At 40.7% G+C, this 12,843-nt stretch overlaps 1 protein-coding gene across 1 annotated transcript in view; it reads left to right on the forward strand.

Moving 5' to 3' along the window:
* RAB31 (RAB31, member RAS oncogene family) overlaps positions 1–12,618 on the forward strand; it is a 61,000-nt gene extending 48,382 nt beyond the window's left edge. Inside the window, exons 6-7 of the mRNA XM_061448802.1 lie at positions 818–927; positions 12,218–12,618. Coding sequence (XP_061304786.1) covers positions 818–927; positions 12,218–12,315 — 208 coding nt within the window. The 3' untranslated portion in view covers positions 12,316–12,618. The remainder of the gene's footprint in view (positions 1–817; positions 928–12,217) is intronic.
* Positions 12,619–12,843: the final 225 nt, after the last annotated feature.

Raw genomic sequence — 12,843 nt, forward strand, 5'->3', positions numbered from 1 at the left:
CTGGTGTTTCAATGTGTCTCCCCTGATCGGATACACCTTGGGTGCCTGTTAGTGTGTTCAGTCTCAGGAATAGTGGTGGTTTTGGACAGCAGCGAACACAGGCAGATTCAGCTTTGCCACCTGATTCAGGCATATCCAAGGTCAGCAGGGGGCTTGGCTTTGTGTCTGAGGCAGAGGTCTCTTGCAGGTTGTAAACTGCATTTAGCAGCTTTTGACATATGAAGTGATGGCTACAAAGTGAGGATGTTCTACCAGTGATTTTAAGATGATATTACTGCGGTGACATGGCACAGAATGGTGATCACTCCTCGGTGAATCTGGCAGTCCCAGATTGTTATTGCGTATGTGCTCAGTCAGTGGCTTCCATATTTCTTTCAGAATCTCTCTTGTTTTCTTGCTGCTTGCAAACACTTAGACACATGTTCTTCACCATGGTCATACCCTGTCTTGTTTAAACACTTGGTGTGGATAGTGCCGGTTGCTGCCTGGATCAGCAGAGTTTTGTGTCTTTTCTCTTGTGTTTTAATGATTTTTTTATCACAGTCAAGTTTGACCAAAAAAAAAACCAAAACAAACAAATGGGGTCATCATTTAAATTATCTTCCTTTTTTCAAGGCATGGATTCAGCAGCAAGTCCAAGAAAACTGTAGCTCAATCGTTGGTGAAATTTTGATATTAGGATACGATGATGCCATAAGAAGAAGAAAGATAGTACTGCTTTTGCAGAGAAGAGCGTACTAATGCTTTTTTGATTGCACTGTTTTTGATTATTTATTGAAAATTTGTTATGTTCTTGTTTGTTTTCTTTTTTTGGTAGGGAGGTTCCTATGAAGGATGCCAAAGAATATGCAGAATCTATAGGTGCGATCGTTGTTGAAACCAGTGCAAAGAATGCTGTTAACATTGAGGAACTTTTTCAAGGAATAAGTAAGTAAATGCTCCATTTATTTATTTGTGATTGCTTGGAGGCCTTCTGAAAAATAACTGTCTGTTTCAAATCTAAAAGCTTCTTTCCCAAGGACATCAAGAAATCTACTGGGCAAGTAGCATGGTTGTACTTTATGCTGATATAAAGTAAGAATGACTTTGAATACACCAGAGCAAAGCATAGTAGATAGTAGATATGGGTTAAGCCTATTCCTTCTAAATCTGTATATAAATCCTGACCTGGGTTACATCTTCTGTTTCAGACCAAGCCTACTATAGGGCTGATACTGTTGATCTTATCATCATGTTGATAAAAAATTAAATGTTGAGAAATGCACCTGGAGAACTGTGATAAGAAGAGAACAGTCATTGCAGTGGAATCTGTTTAAAAAGAATGTTTTCTCTCCAGGACTTTTAGACAAGCTGAGACTGACATTCCTCATGAGGACAAGAAAAGACATCTTGTTCAGTTTGCCTTCTAGGGGTTCCAGTTGTGGTCTCTGCCTGCAAGTAGGAAGGACCTCGCAGGCTGGAAAGGACCTTAGGAGACCTTCAGTCCAACATCCCACTCAAAGCAGACTTGATAGTGAATTCAGACCAAGTTGTTCTGGCCAGTCTGTCTGGGCCTGAGAGCAGAGATTCCACAACCTCTCTGGGCAGTTGAATCTGGTGTTTAAATAGTCCTCACAGTGGCATCCTGCCAGTGTATGAAGCTCAAACCTCTCCTGGTTCAATTCATGGCCACCGTCGCTCATTGTCCTGGATGCACTTCAGTAAAGAGCCTGGGTCTGTCTTCTTAGCAGCCCTTCCATAGGTACTGACAGGCAGCTTTGCAGTCCCCCATGGCCATCTTGCCTCCATCCTGAACTGCAGCCAAGCCTTGTTTCCTCAGCCTTTCTGTGCAGGGCAAGTGCTCCAGCCCTCTGACTGTCTTGGTGGACCTCCTCTGAAGTTGTGCCGGTTTGTCAACATTCTTCTTGTATCATGGGGCCCCAGCCTGGATGTATTAACCAGCTTGCGTTGGACTATATCTGGAAGGGGATAACCACTTCACCTGATTGCTGGCTTTGCTCTTGTTGGTATAACTTAGGATGCTGTTGGCCATTTTTGCTGCCAGGGCACTGCTGGTTCATGCTCAGCTTTTTGCCCTCAGGTCTTTTTTGGCAGAGTCGCTTCCTGGGCAGCCAGTCCCCAGCCTGTCTCATAGCCAAGGGCTCTTCCTTCCCACAAGCAGGGCTTGTCATTTGTCCTTTCTGAGCCACATAAGGCTCCTGTTGGCCCATTCCTCTCTCCAGCCTAAGGCCCTCTGAAGAGCAGCCCTGCCCTCAAGGGTATTGAACATGCCAGTGAGTTGTGTATCATCTGAGGGTTGAGGTGGGTGCGTATGTTTTCCTCCTTCAGGCCACTGGTAGAATGTATTAAGCATGGATTTAACTTATAACTGGTCTACAGGTAGATGCAAAGTGTTAACCACTGGCCTTTAAGTCTGATGATTGAGCCAGTTTTTCACACAGCTAACAGTCTACCATCTAGACTGTACAACTTGGACATACCAGCATGCTGTAAAGAGAAAGTATGGAAAACCTTGATAAAGTCAAAGTGGAAAACATCCAATGCTCTCCCTCAATCACAGTTCAGTCATACTGTTATTTAGGGCAACCAGTTTTGTTGGACATGGTTTACCTTTGGTAAGTCTGTGCTGACTGGTTCCAGTCACTTCTTCACCTTCATGTACTCAGAAGCAGTTTCTGAGAAGATTTGCTTCATGGTTTTCCCAGGAAGATGAGTGAGGCTAACCAGCCCATAGGTCCATGGCTTGTTACTGTCCTTTTCGAAGACATGTACAACATTCACCTTTCTTCAGTTGTAGGGAACCTCTCTCATTCTCCACAACTTTCAAAAATCATAGGAATGATAAAGACATTGCAGTGACATTGGTTTGCTCTCTCTGGATCCTCAGGCTTGTAAGGGTTGAGATTTTTTCAGAGCTTCATGACTTGATCCTTTTCCACTACTGGTGGTTCTTCCTCTCCAGGAATCCTGCTTTGGGGCGCAGCATGTCCAGAAACTCAACATTGTTTCCCAAAAGCCTCTTTTAAAGTTGTATTTCATTTCCCATATTCACAATCAGCTCATATTATCTACTACACTTTGCCTGAGACGGGGTCTGTTCAAATGTTTGCTTTGTTTGGGTGGGATGTATTTGAAGCACTTAATGAGAACTGATGTTCTAGAGTACACTACCTTCCTTTTGCCTCCTTTACAAAGGAGTGTGTAACATGGCTTGCTGGAGGAACTGGTTCTTCCTTGTGATAGTTTGTCTGCACCTGATGGTTGTGAATGTTCCCACAGAGGAGCTCATCCTTGCCACACAATTAGTTAATTAGTTTCTGCCTTTGATAGGCAGTACTGCAGCTGGCAGCATACGCTGTCCCTAATAATGGATATAACAGATGAGAAGAATCAGCTAAATTAAGTTTAGTATGAACTAGATACCCAGGCAAGTGCACTTAATTCCACAGGCAATTATTTCTATATATAGAAGTATTTGGTCTCAGTGGATGTACTCATGACCTTATCAAGTACTCAGTGGAGAGAAAGGAGAGAATTGGTAGTGTATGTTTATAGAAATATAGTGGAAACCGGCTTAACTAGCAAGAGAATCAGTATGGTTGTGACTGGGCAGAGGATATGGGTAACTTTCTGATGTTTCACACCACTTCAGTGCAATTTCAAAGAGGTCCTGTCCAGCCCAAGTTGATGGCTTTATTTCTACCTTCACAAGTCTATGAAGACCCTCTGTGGCCATGTCTCCTACACTGTTGAGTAATTTTGTTCGTGTGGGGCCCTAGAAGTCATGCTGCAGCCTTATTTTTGCTTTTATGCTGCCCAAGAGTGTGTGCCCCTCTCTTTGTGCTGCTGTAGAAGGGCACGGTGCATCCCAGTCAGCTTCAGCTTCAAGGGCTCCATATCCCCAGTCTCTGAACAGAGAGTCAGCAACTTCTGTTTACCTTGGATATTGTAGGTAGGCTGTACATGTTGTCTATTTTACAGCCTGGATTTGGAAGGATATTCCAACATGTGTGGAGAATTTCTCAATTAAAAACCTTCTAGAAATTGATACCCCAAACAGAAAGGATAAGACTACATTTTAATTTAGCTAAAAAATTTACCTCCTGCTTGCTTATGCTTTTCATTTCTCAGAGGCATTTGAACATAATCATTTTTCCTTCGTAAAGTATCTAACAACTGTCTTTTTTTTTCAGGGAAAATACTGTGAACATAATGATATAGTATAGTGGGAAAAACTTACTCAACATAATGATACAAAGAAGGTAGAAAATAAAAGGGGAACTGGGATGTTTTGCTGACAATCAGACAAATCTTGGATAAATTATAGAGATTATATATAGAGAGACATCACTTAGTTTCTGAGGTTCTTACAGTACACTATTTTTTAAAGATTTTTATGATAAGTTTCTCTCAGGATTTGAGGATTTGACTGCTCTGAGGGATGTCTAAATCACAGTCTCAGCACAAATCCATTGTCCTTAACTCTTCTCAAGAAAATACAGGATGTGAGAGTAGAAGTTTCTGATTCAAGATGGGGCCAGTCTGGCAGGAGGGGGACTCTGCAGTCCATGTGCTCAGGTGAATAAGGCTGAAGAAGCAGACTAAACACAAGAGTCAGCGAAGTTGGTGTTCTCCATGCTGGAGAATTTTCTCTGAGCTGCATAATAGGATGTAGCTCCTGGCTGTCTGTTGTACCCCTGTGATTTCAGATAGGAACCACTACACTTTGGTTACATTTAGCAGTGCCTGACTGAAGGCTCACAGTGTTTGTGAAATGTCACATGGCTGGTTTGATTTCCCTGTAAACAAGAAAAGAATACTTTTAGTACACTTGCATATCCCCCACTTGCTCTAAATTTTTCCCAGTGTCTTTCTTGGAAGATTTTTGATAAAAAGGGCTTTACTGTAGTGTTTGTTCATGTGTTCCAGTAATTCTTTTTTAATAGCTGCTTGTCTATAGGATCAAATGTTATTAATTTTTTATTCCCAGCCTTAGACAAATCATACACGCAGCAGTTCCTTGTCACTGGTTTATACTTCAGCAGCAGCAAAAATGACTGGAATGTATTTATCCAATAGCAGTATAATACAGTATAAAGCCGTGCCTGTGCAGGTGATCATACCATTTCTGTGTTGCCCCTTCTTGGTTGTGGGGCTTTAGTCTGCTGACCATTGCTTGTGTTTGGGAAGGCAGCTTTCCCATTAAAACTGGATGGTTTTCCATGACTAAATAAGCTGTCCCAAGCGTATTGTCATTTAGTAGCAGTCACACCCTTGCAATTTTCAGACACCCATTCATTTAAGAACTCAAATAAGCCTTAGTTACCTTATTAAAGTGTAGTATACAACCAGCTGCTTCTCTTCAGGCTGTGTATGTTGCCTGTTACTTTAACGTGAAGATGCCCCAGATACGAAAGGGAAGATCACGTAAAAGCCAGCCTCTATAAATGATAGAGCCGGGGCTGTACCTCCCAGGTTAATACCAGTCTGCGTCAGTAGGTCCAAAGGTAAATAAGCAGTGTGATGAGTGAACTGCTGAAGAACACCTAGCCAAGTGAAATGTGAGATATGCTTGTGCTTAAGCAAAAAGAAGTAGATGATGGGCATTTATTATATTTCTGAAGTCTGGAATATGTTGGAGATAGTTGTTCTACCAAAAGGGGCACAATTGAAGCATTTCAGCATCTTCTGTCAAGGGTGAGAGGGAAGTGAGGAGAGAAATTGTCAGAATCGCTCTATGGAAAGTGTGTAAAGAGTTGTTAGCATGCTCAGTCTTACTGATGCTAGTACTATGAGAAGGAGAGGCAGGATTAAAAATCCAGACAAAGATGCTCTTCCTAGATGAGGCTTCCTAATTAGAGCAGAGAGTTTCTGTCTCGGGATATATCCTTTCGTGTGGTAAATGCTCAGTTAATAAATGTATGAAGCTATTGATTTTCTGATGCTTTGCCAGCAGCTCATATATTGAATATTTAATGTAACCCAAATACTCGTTTCCTAGAAATACTAGGAGATTAGGAAAAAAAAACCCCAAACCTCAAACCAAATCCAGTCTATAGAGTTCAGAGTTTAATCAGCTGTATTCTGGACAAACCAGAAAGGAATTTGTGGAGCATCCATCTGTGGAATGGGGAGGGATCCTTTCCAGCGGACGTTGTTGTTTGCGCTGATTTAGATGGATTTGGATGGGCGCGATTGCAGGTGGACAATTTTCAAGCTTTGTGAGTGATGAGTATGGTAGTTTTTGTCCTGTGATTTGCTATCTGTGAACTACTTTGGAGAGGTCTAAGAAGAAAAGAAAGTACATTTATGTTACAAAGAAATTCACACCATTTTTCAGGCAGCCCAAGGTCATAACTGAATTTCTGTAGGGGGTGTTCACCTGTGAACACCCTGTGAAAGGATGGAAAAACATTGCCCTAATTTATGTTTGAGATTATATTCTTTACAGTTTATGCTCCCTGTTCTAGGGTTAGCTCTCCTGTTGCTTTCAAATTTTAATGAATGAAGCAAAACTTGCTGGCCTTTGGACTACTTATGAAGTCAAATGTGTGAGGTCCTGGATTTCTTTCCAACCATAGGAGAGCTCTCTAACATAAATTAGTGAATAAACCAAAACAACCTCAAGTTAATTACAGGCAGGACATCAAATCAAGGTTGCATGTCTTAGTAATTAAAGTAATTAAGAATTCTCTTGTTTACTTTAATGCATGTAAGATTTAAAAGGTCTCTCTTTTTCCAGCAGATTTTAATTAAACAAGCAAAATTTAGTTGTATTGCTGCTTCCCCTAGCAAGAATTTCAGTGTCAGCAATCTACACTTTTGCTTTATTTTCTTGCTTGGAGATGCTGTTAGATATGCTATTAGGAGTATGAAAATAATTGCAACTTAACTGTGTTTAGTTATGCAATATCCTTTATTGTAAAGATGTGTTACCTTGCACGAAAGCTTACAACATGAAGTAAACAGCTGTCATCTCTGTCATCCTGCTTCACTATAAGTATGGGGGGAAAAAGAAAGTGGAGACTGGTAAGTGGGCCAAGCTTTATAACCCATGTGAGAGTCATGTGGAACTTCTGAAATATTGGTGAAAGTGGTTTCGAAGGATAAAAGTATTTGGGGAGATTAAGATGTGTCTGTCCTAAATCCTGCAGGTGCAGGAAGTCTTGTATGCAGATGCCAAAACTGTTGGATAAGATGTACCTGCTTCATTCTGCCATGCTTTCACAAATGGCTGTGCTTTATTAATGAGGTTTATGGAGAGCAATGCTTTGCAGGGGCTCACCTTGCTGTGATACAGATAGCAATTGTAGGAGGAGGTTCTGCCATTGTGTAGCTGTTGTACAACTACTTGAAGAAGTCTGCCTTTCCTGAGGTGAGCCATGAGAAAAGCTCACCTAAGCTGTAGGAGCTGCCAGGCTGCTGCTCCAGGGCAGAGTGAAATGGATCTCACATCCTGAACTAATCTCCCCATCCTTCAGTCCCCTAAAAAACGAATTTCTATGTGATTTTCAGGAAGAGAATAGATGGGGGAAATGAGCAGAAAGCCACCATGCAGCACTGTGATGTCTTGCCTGTGACCCTTGGCAGAATTGTTGTAGCTGTGTTAGACAGTAAGACTGTGCTTCTTTTGGACTTGGACTTCGTTATCTGGGTGTGCCACCTTGGGTTGATCACATCACATCTGTTTTCACCCTAAATGAGTATCTGTTCAATGCATTGTTGTGTCTGTCCCTTTGTCAGCATGGTAACCAGTGGTGGGTTTTGTCCCTTATGCTCAGCTTTCAGACTGTTCCCAGCCTTTCATGCAGTCTTGTACAGGTCAGTGATGAAAGTAGTTTCATGTTAAAGAAAAACAACCCACAAAGCAACAAACAAGCAAACAAACAAACCCTAAACCTAAAGCAAAAAGCTCAACACCAAGCCTAATTTTTCTGAGGTAATGGATGCCACAGCTTGTAACTGGAGCGTCACATTCAAAAAGGAACAAATTGCAGATTTTGTTACTGTGATGATGCATCCTGCTTCCAGCTGCAGCAAAGCAATCCCCATCTGCCTTTCTTCAACTCTGCTCACAGAGCTGTCACCCAGTCCTTGCATCTCTCTGGCTTCCCTGCTCCAGTTTTCATTTTAATTCCTTCCCATTTTGCTTATCTCTTGTCCCACCCTCCCATTTCCCAATCTCTTTGCCTTTGGCACCCTCAGAACTGCAACTCCCAGAGTGCTGATTAATCTCTTTACATCAGCAAATCTCACATTCAGTAGAAGGAGTTGGAATTCTACCAGGCTTTGGAGAGGACCCTGACCTTCATGCTGGACTGCCTCAGCCAAATTCAAACATGCCAGAAAGGAGGAGATGAGATCAATTTAGTGCTTCCCACCTGTTAACCTGGAGGGTTCACTTCAGAACAATGACAGTTTCTGTAACTCTGTATTTGGGCAGTCTCTTGTGACCCTTGTTTTACACACCATCGTGTGTTTACTACAGTGAGATCATGGAGGATACCAACGCCTCTGCACAAATGTGTAGAGGTGCATGGTTACAAACAGTTTTGTTGCGTGAAATCTGTGAAGCATGGTCCGAACATTAGCAAAATGAACCCCAAATATATGATCAGATATAAATACAAGGGCAAAATCTAATTTTTAAATTGCAGTCAGCTGGTCTTCCTCCATAGAAATACCAGAATTGGGAACCATATGGGACTTTTATGCTGTCTCAATAATAGTATATCCTTAAGTTCCTTATTTAACCAGTTCACCTGCAGAGTTCTTAAGTAAATGTATGCAGATCTGGTTTTCTCTGTGTGATTGGCTGTTTAATCTGGAATCTTAAAACGTGCTGTTGGTGGCCTTTGAGAAGCTGGCTAGTTCTGTTCTGTCCTGCTCTGCCAAATGGAGAAAAGACTCTATTTGTGGTCTAGTTTGTCATATTCAAGTTAAGCAACAGATGAGTTCAATCGCCCATGCACCTTTTGAGCTGACTCTATCTTAACAGAGCAGTTTTCAGTTTGAAGAATTGCCTTAATCTTTTTATTCCTTCAGTAGGGGAATTGCAGGGCTGGATGTCAGAGCACTACTGCTCCTTTCTGACATCAACTGCATGAAAGAAATAACATGCTGATTATTAACAATATTAATATTTAATATTATTTAATAATACTGATTAATTATTAATAACCATGCTGTAGGTTATCTAACACAGGGGCATTTTTTTATTGGTCTGGAACCATGTATGCCAGTGAGATACACACTTTAAATGTTTATATACCTTCTAAAATTAATTAAGTTTATGACCTCTGTTGATCCTGACTCGGTGCCAGCTGTATTTGAGTTGGTGTCAGCAATATTGATGCTATATTTATCAAGACCTGAATGACAAGATCAGATGATCACGGCACTTTTAGGTAGCAATACTGATTGAGCTGGTTTAGAAGAAGGAAGTGTAGGTGCAGGCTCAGCATTTCACTACTCACCTTCAGTGTTCTGCTGCTGCGTAAAGCTTTCTGTGTTACAGCGTCTTGCTGTCAAGGAGGCCCAGGGAGACACAATCAGACAGGTTTCTGACTGATTACTGTTATTCGCTTCCCCTGACCCTTGGTGAAAATCACTGTATCATTTGCTATGGAGCTGGTTCTCAGGTGTTAGACTGAATTTACACTCCAAGAGAGTTACTCCTGTCAACTGCACATCAGGTGGTAAAAGCTGCTTGGGCAGGGATAAGTCTTGTTACTAAAACTACGATGACTTAAGGGTTTAATAAATCTGGTAACAAAAGAAATCATAAATGAGAAAAAACTCAGCTACTAAAAAAGATAGTCTTAAACTTGAAAAAAGTTTTGACTGTTTAAATGTTTATTTCCTTGTATTGAATTCAAGGGGTGTCCAAACAACAGAAACAGGGCTAGTTAATGACAAATAGCACTGAAGTTCAAAGGCCAGAATAACTAATCAGCAAATATTATGTCTAGAGATTTTTTTTTCTCTTTATTATTTGTAGTTGTTATCTCTGTGGTTTTATTGTTTTGAGAAATGAAATACGTCAAAGTGATTCTTACTGGTATATATTGTGTCCTGGTCTGAACTAGACAAAGTGCTCGTTGACCTTGAAGCCTGGAATGATTTTGTTCTGAAGATAAGTTAGCGTGTTTCTTTGCATACACATCAAGAGTACTGTAGAAAAGAGTTGAAACTCATGAGAAATATGAAACACTGAATGAAAAACAAATAGAGGCAATATAGTTGTTTAATGCGGGCTTAAGCTAGTTAGCATGTTAAAGCTCTCCTCTTCTAAACTTGCTGTTAGAAGAACCAAGTGTTTAGAGAGCAATTTGCTTAATGGTATGTTATGGAAACTGTGCCTGCAGATTCCAATTTTTTGGCTACACTGTGCTCTGGGTCGGATGATGGGGTTTTATTGTAGCTGGGATTGAGTTGAAAGCATTTTGGAAAGAGTAGGTACCTGATGCAGAAGTTCCCTGCAGGTCTCTACGACAACAGTGTGACCTTCTTGGAACATTCTTCTTATTCTCTGCAGTTTTAATAATTAGTGGATTCTCTTTAGTCTCCAAACAAAGCCAGCAGAACTAATGCATGTAACAGCTGTGTCTATAACCACTCATTCTGCTTTAAATTTCATTTTGAAGGGCACTTCCAAACAAAAGTAAGGTGGTGAAGTCCAAACAATGTAAGCGAGGTGTGAAGGTGATATTTTAGTGACCTGAATAGGGTGCAGCATTGCAGTGCCAGTGCTTATGTGTGCTTCAGCCCTCAAGATACCCATTTCTCACTCTGTTGGACCAAATACACTATCTTTAGCTTAGTAATGTGAGGAATTTTCCCCCTCTCATTCAGTTTGTACAAACAGCCAAGATTATCTGCTTCAGAAGGCACGCTTTTGTTTGTTGTATAACATACCTGTTCAGACTGACTGAGAGAGGTGAAATTTCGATGGGCTTGACCAAAGGTAATTTAAGGACAAGTTTTACAGATGAAATTTTGTGGTTTGATTCACTGGGTTTGGATTTTACCTGAATGCTTTAAACTCACCCTCCCACAACTGCTCCCCCAGGTAATTTGTAGGACTCAGGCTTCAACAGATACGTAATTCATGGAACATTTGCCAAAAGAGAGCTGTGAATAAAAGCAGCAAAGGATGTGGAAACCTAAACTGTAAAATCCACCTGGATAATGATGAGCTGTTTACAGGATCGTTATGCTCCCTGAAAGTGGCGTGTAACAAGCAAATGTTAAATATTCCACTTCTTGTTATTTAACATGCATAATAGTAAAACCAGGAATAATTCATAGGAAGTAGATTAAACTTCAGAAAAAAAAATCAGGAAATCTACAAGGTAATGAGAAGTATGTTACCATGACTCCAAAATACTGATGGAGACATCACGCAATGGGTGTAATGGAAAAGCCAGGCCCACACCAGAGACAGAAGATAGATTGGACCTGGGAGGATCTTCTTTCCCATTTATGATTCTAATTACCAAGCACATTGTATGTTGTCCATGAGTAGGAAGCCAGTTAGACGAAGATGCAGCAGTTCTAGAAGGGCACACAGAGGAGGGAGTTGGACCAGTGCCTTCTGCCCCAGGGAGATATCTCTAGCTCTGCTGTGATGGCTGAAATTCTTTAAAACATTTAAAATAATTGCCCCATAAGATGATTAAAAAGTCAGGAGAGTTTGTGGGGAAGGGGGTGGTAAGTCATCAAAGCTGTCAACTGGAAAGGCATGGGTACCCCTCAAAGGAGGGAGGGATTCAGTCAGGAGAACAGGTTCATTTTTCAGATATAGGCAGCATGCGTTTAGTTGCTGCGCTTTGTAAAACTTGTGTACAAGGACTAAATGCCAGGCGGATTTAGGGCAGGCAAGATCTTGTTAAACTAGCACCATTCACACTTAGGTGCAATTAGGAGAAAGCCGGGAATTTTTCTTAGTTGTAAGATAACTGTATTTTTAAATACACGGACAACATAATTTCAATATATTTCATGCATTCTCAATAGACATATTTCATACATGTTTTTAAATGTAAAAATCTTTTCATAAGCAGGATGCAAGAGAAAATATTCAAGGTACACAGGAGACTGCTGTCTTCTGGTGAAGTTTGACAGATGGGATTCTTATGCAAACTAAATCATTCTGCTGCTGCATGTGTTGTTTACTACATGAGGAAAATTGAATTCATTGCCTCTTCTGTTTCAGGTCGGCAGATTCCACCCTTAGATCCTCATGAAAATGGTAACAATGGAGCCATCAAACTTGGAAAGCAGACTTCACAGACGGGTAGGCGGTGCTGCTGACCCAACCTGATCTCTTTAGATTTACTTGAAAAACAGCACCATTTGCTTTTCTCACTGAGAAGGGACTTTGTGATCTCACTGACGTGGCTCCTTATCTTGAAAGCAGTAATTCCAATACTTCCCATGAGCAGTAACGCGAGTCCCAGAAGCAGAAAGCTTTACTTCAAAGGGATTTTGCAAAACCTAGTTGGAAAATCCTCTCTAATATCCTGTCAAAATTACAGTGTCAAAGTACTCTGATGCTCTGTTCAAACCACTGACTTTTTTTTTTTAATAAAAAGATCCTTTTATATCTAAAATTTAGATTTGCTGCAAAAACTTATCTTCTTACATTGCAAAGTGGACTTCGCATGTTTTTAGAGTTTTCTTTGTAATAATAGGGTGAAAAAAAACCCTATAAGCCCTGAATTTTGGCTTACAGTTGCTCTGCCATCCTTCTAGCTGGACTTTGCTTCAGTGTTTTTTTAAATCTGTAGCTTCATCATGTACTATCAGTAAACATCAGGAAGAAATTGACTGAATTTGCTA

The sequence above is a fragment of the Pezoporus flaviventris genome, unplaced genomic scaffold, assembly GCF_033815535.1.
Source record: "Pezoporus flaviventris isolate CSIRO_AGI_PZ_B2104156 unplaced genomic scaffold, CSIRO_AGI_Pfla_v1 ptg000007l, whole genome shotgun sequence".
Lineage (NCBI taxonomy): Eukaryota > Metazoa > Chordata > Aves > Psittaciformes > Psittacidae > Pezoporus > Pezoporus flaviventris.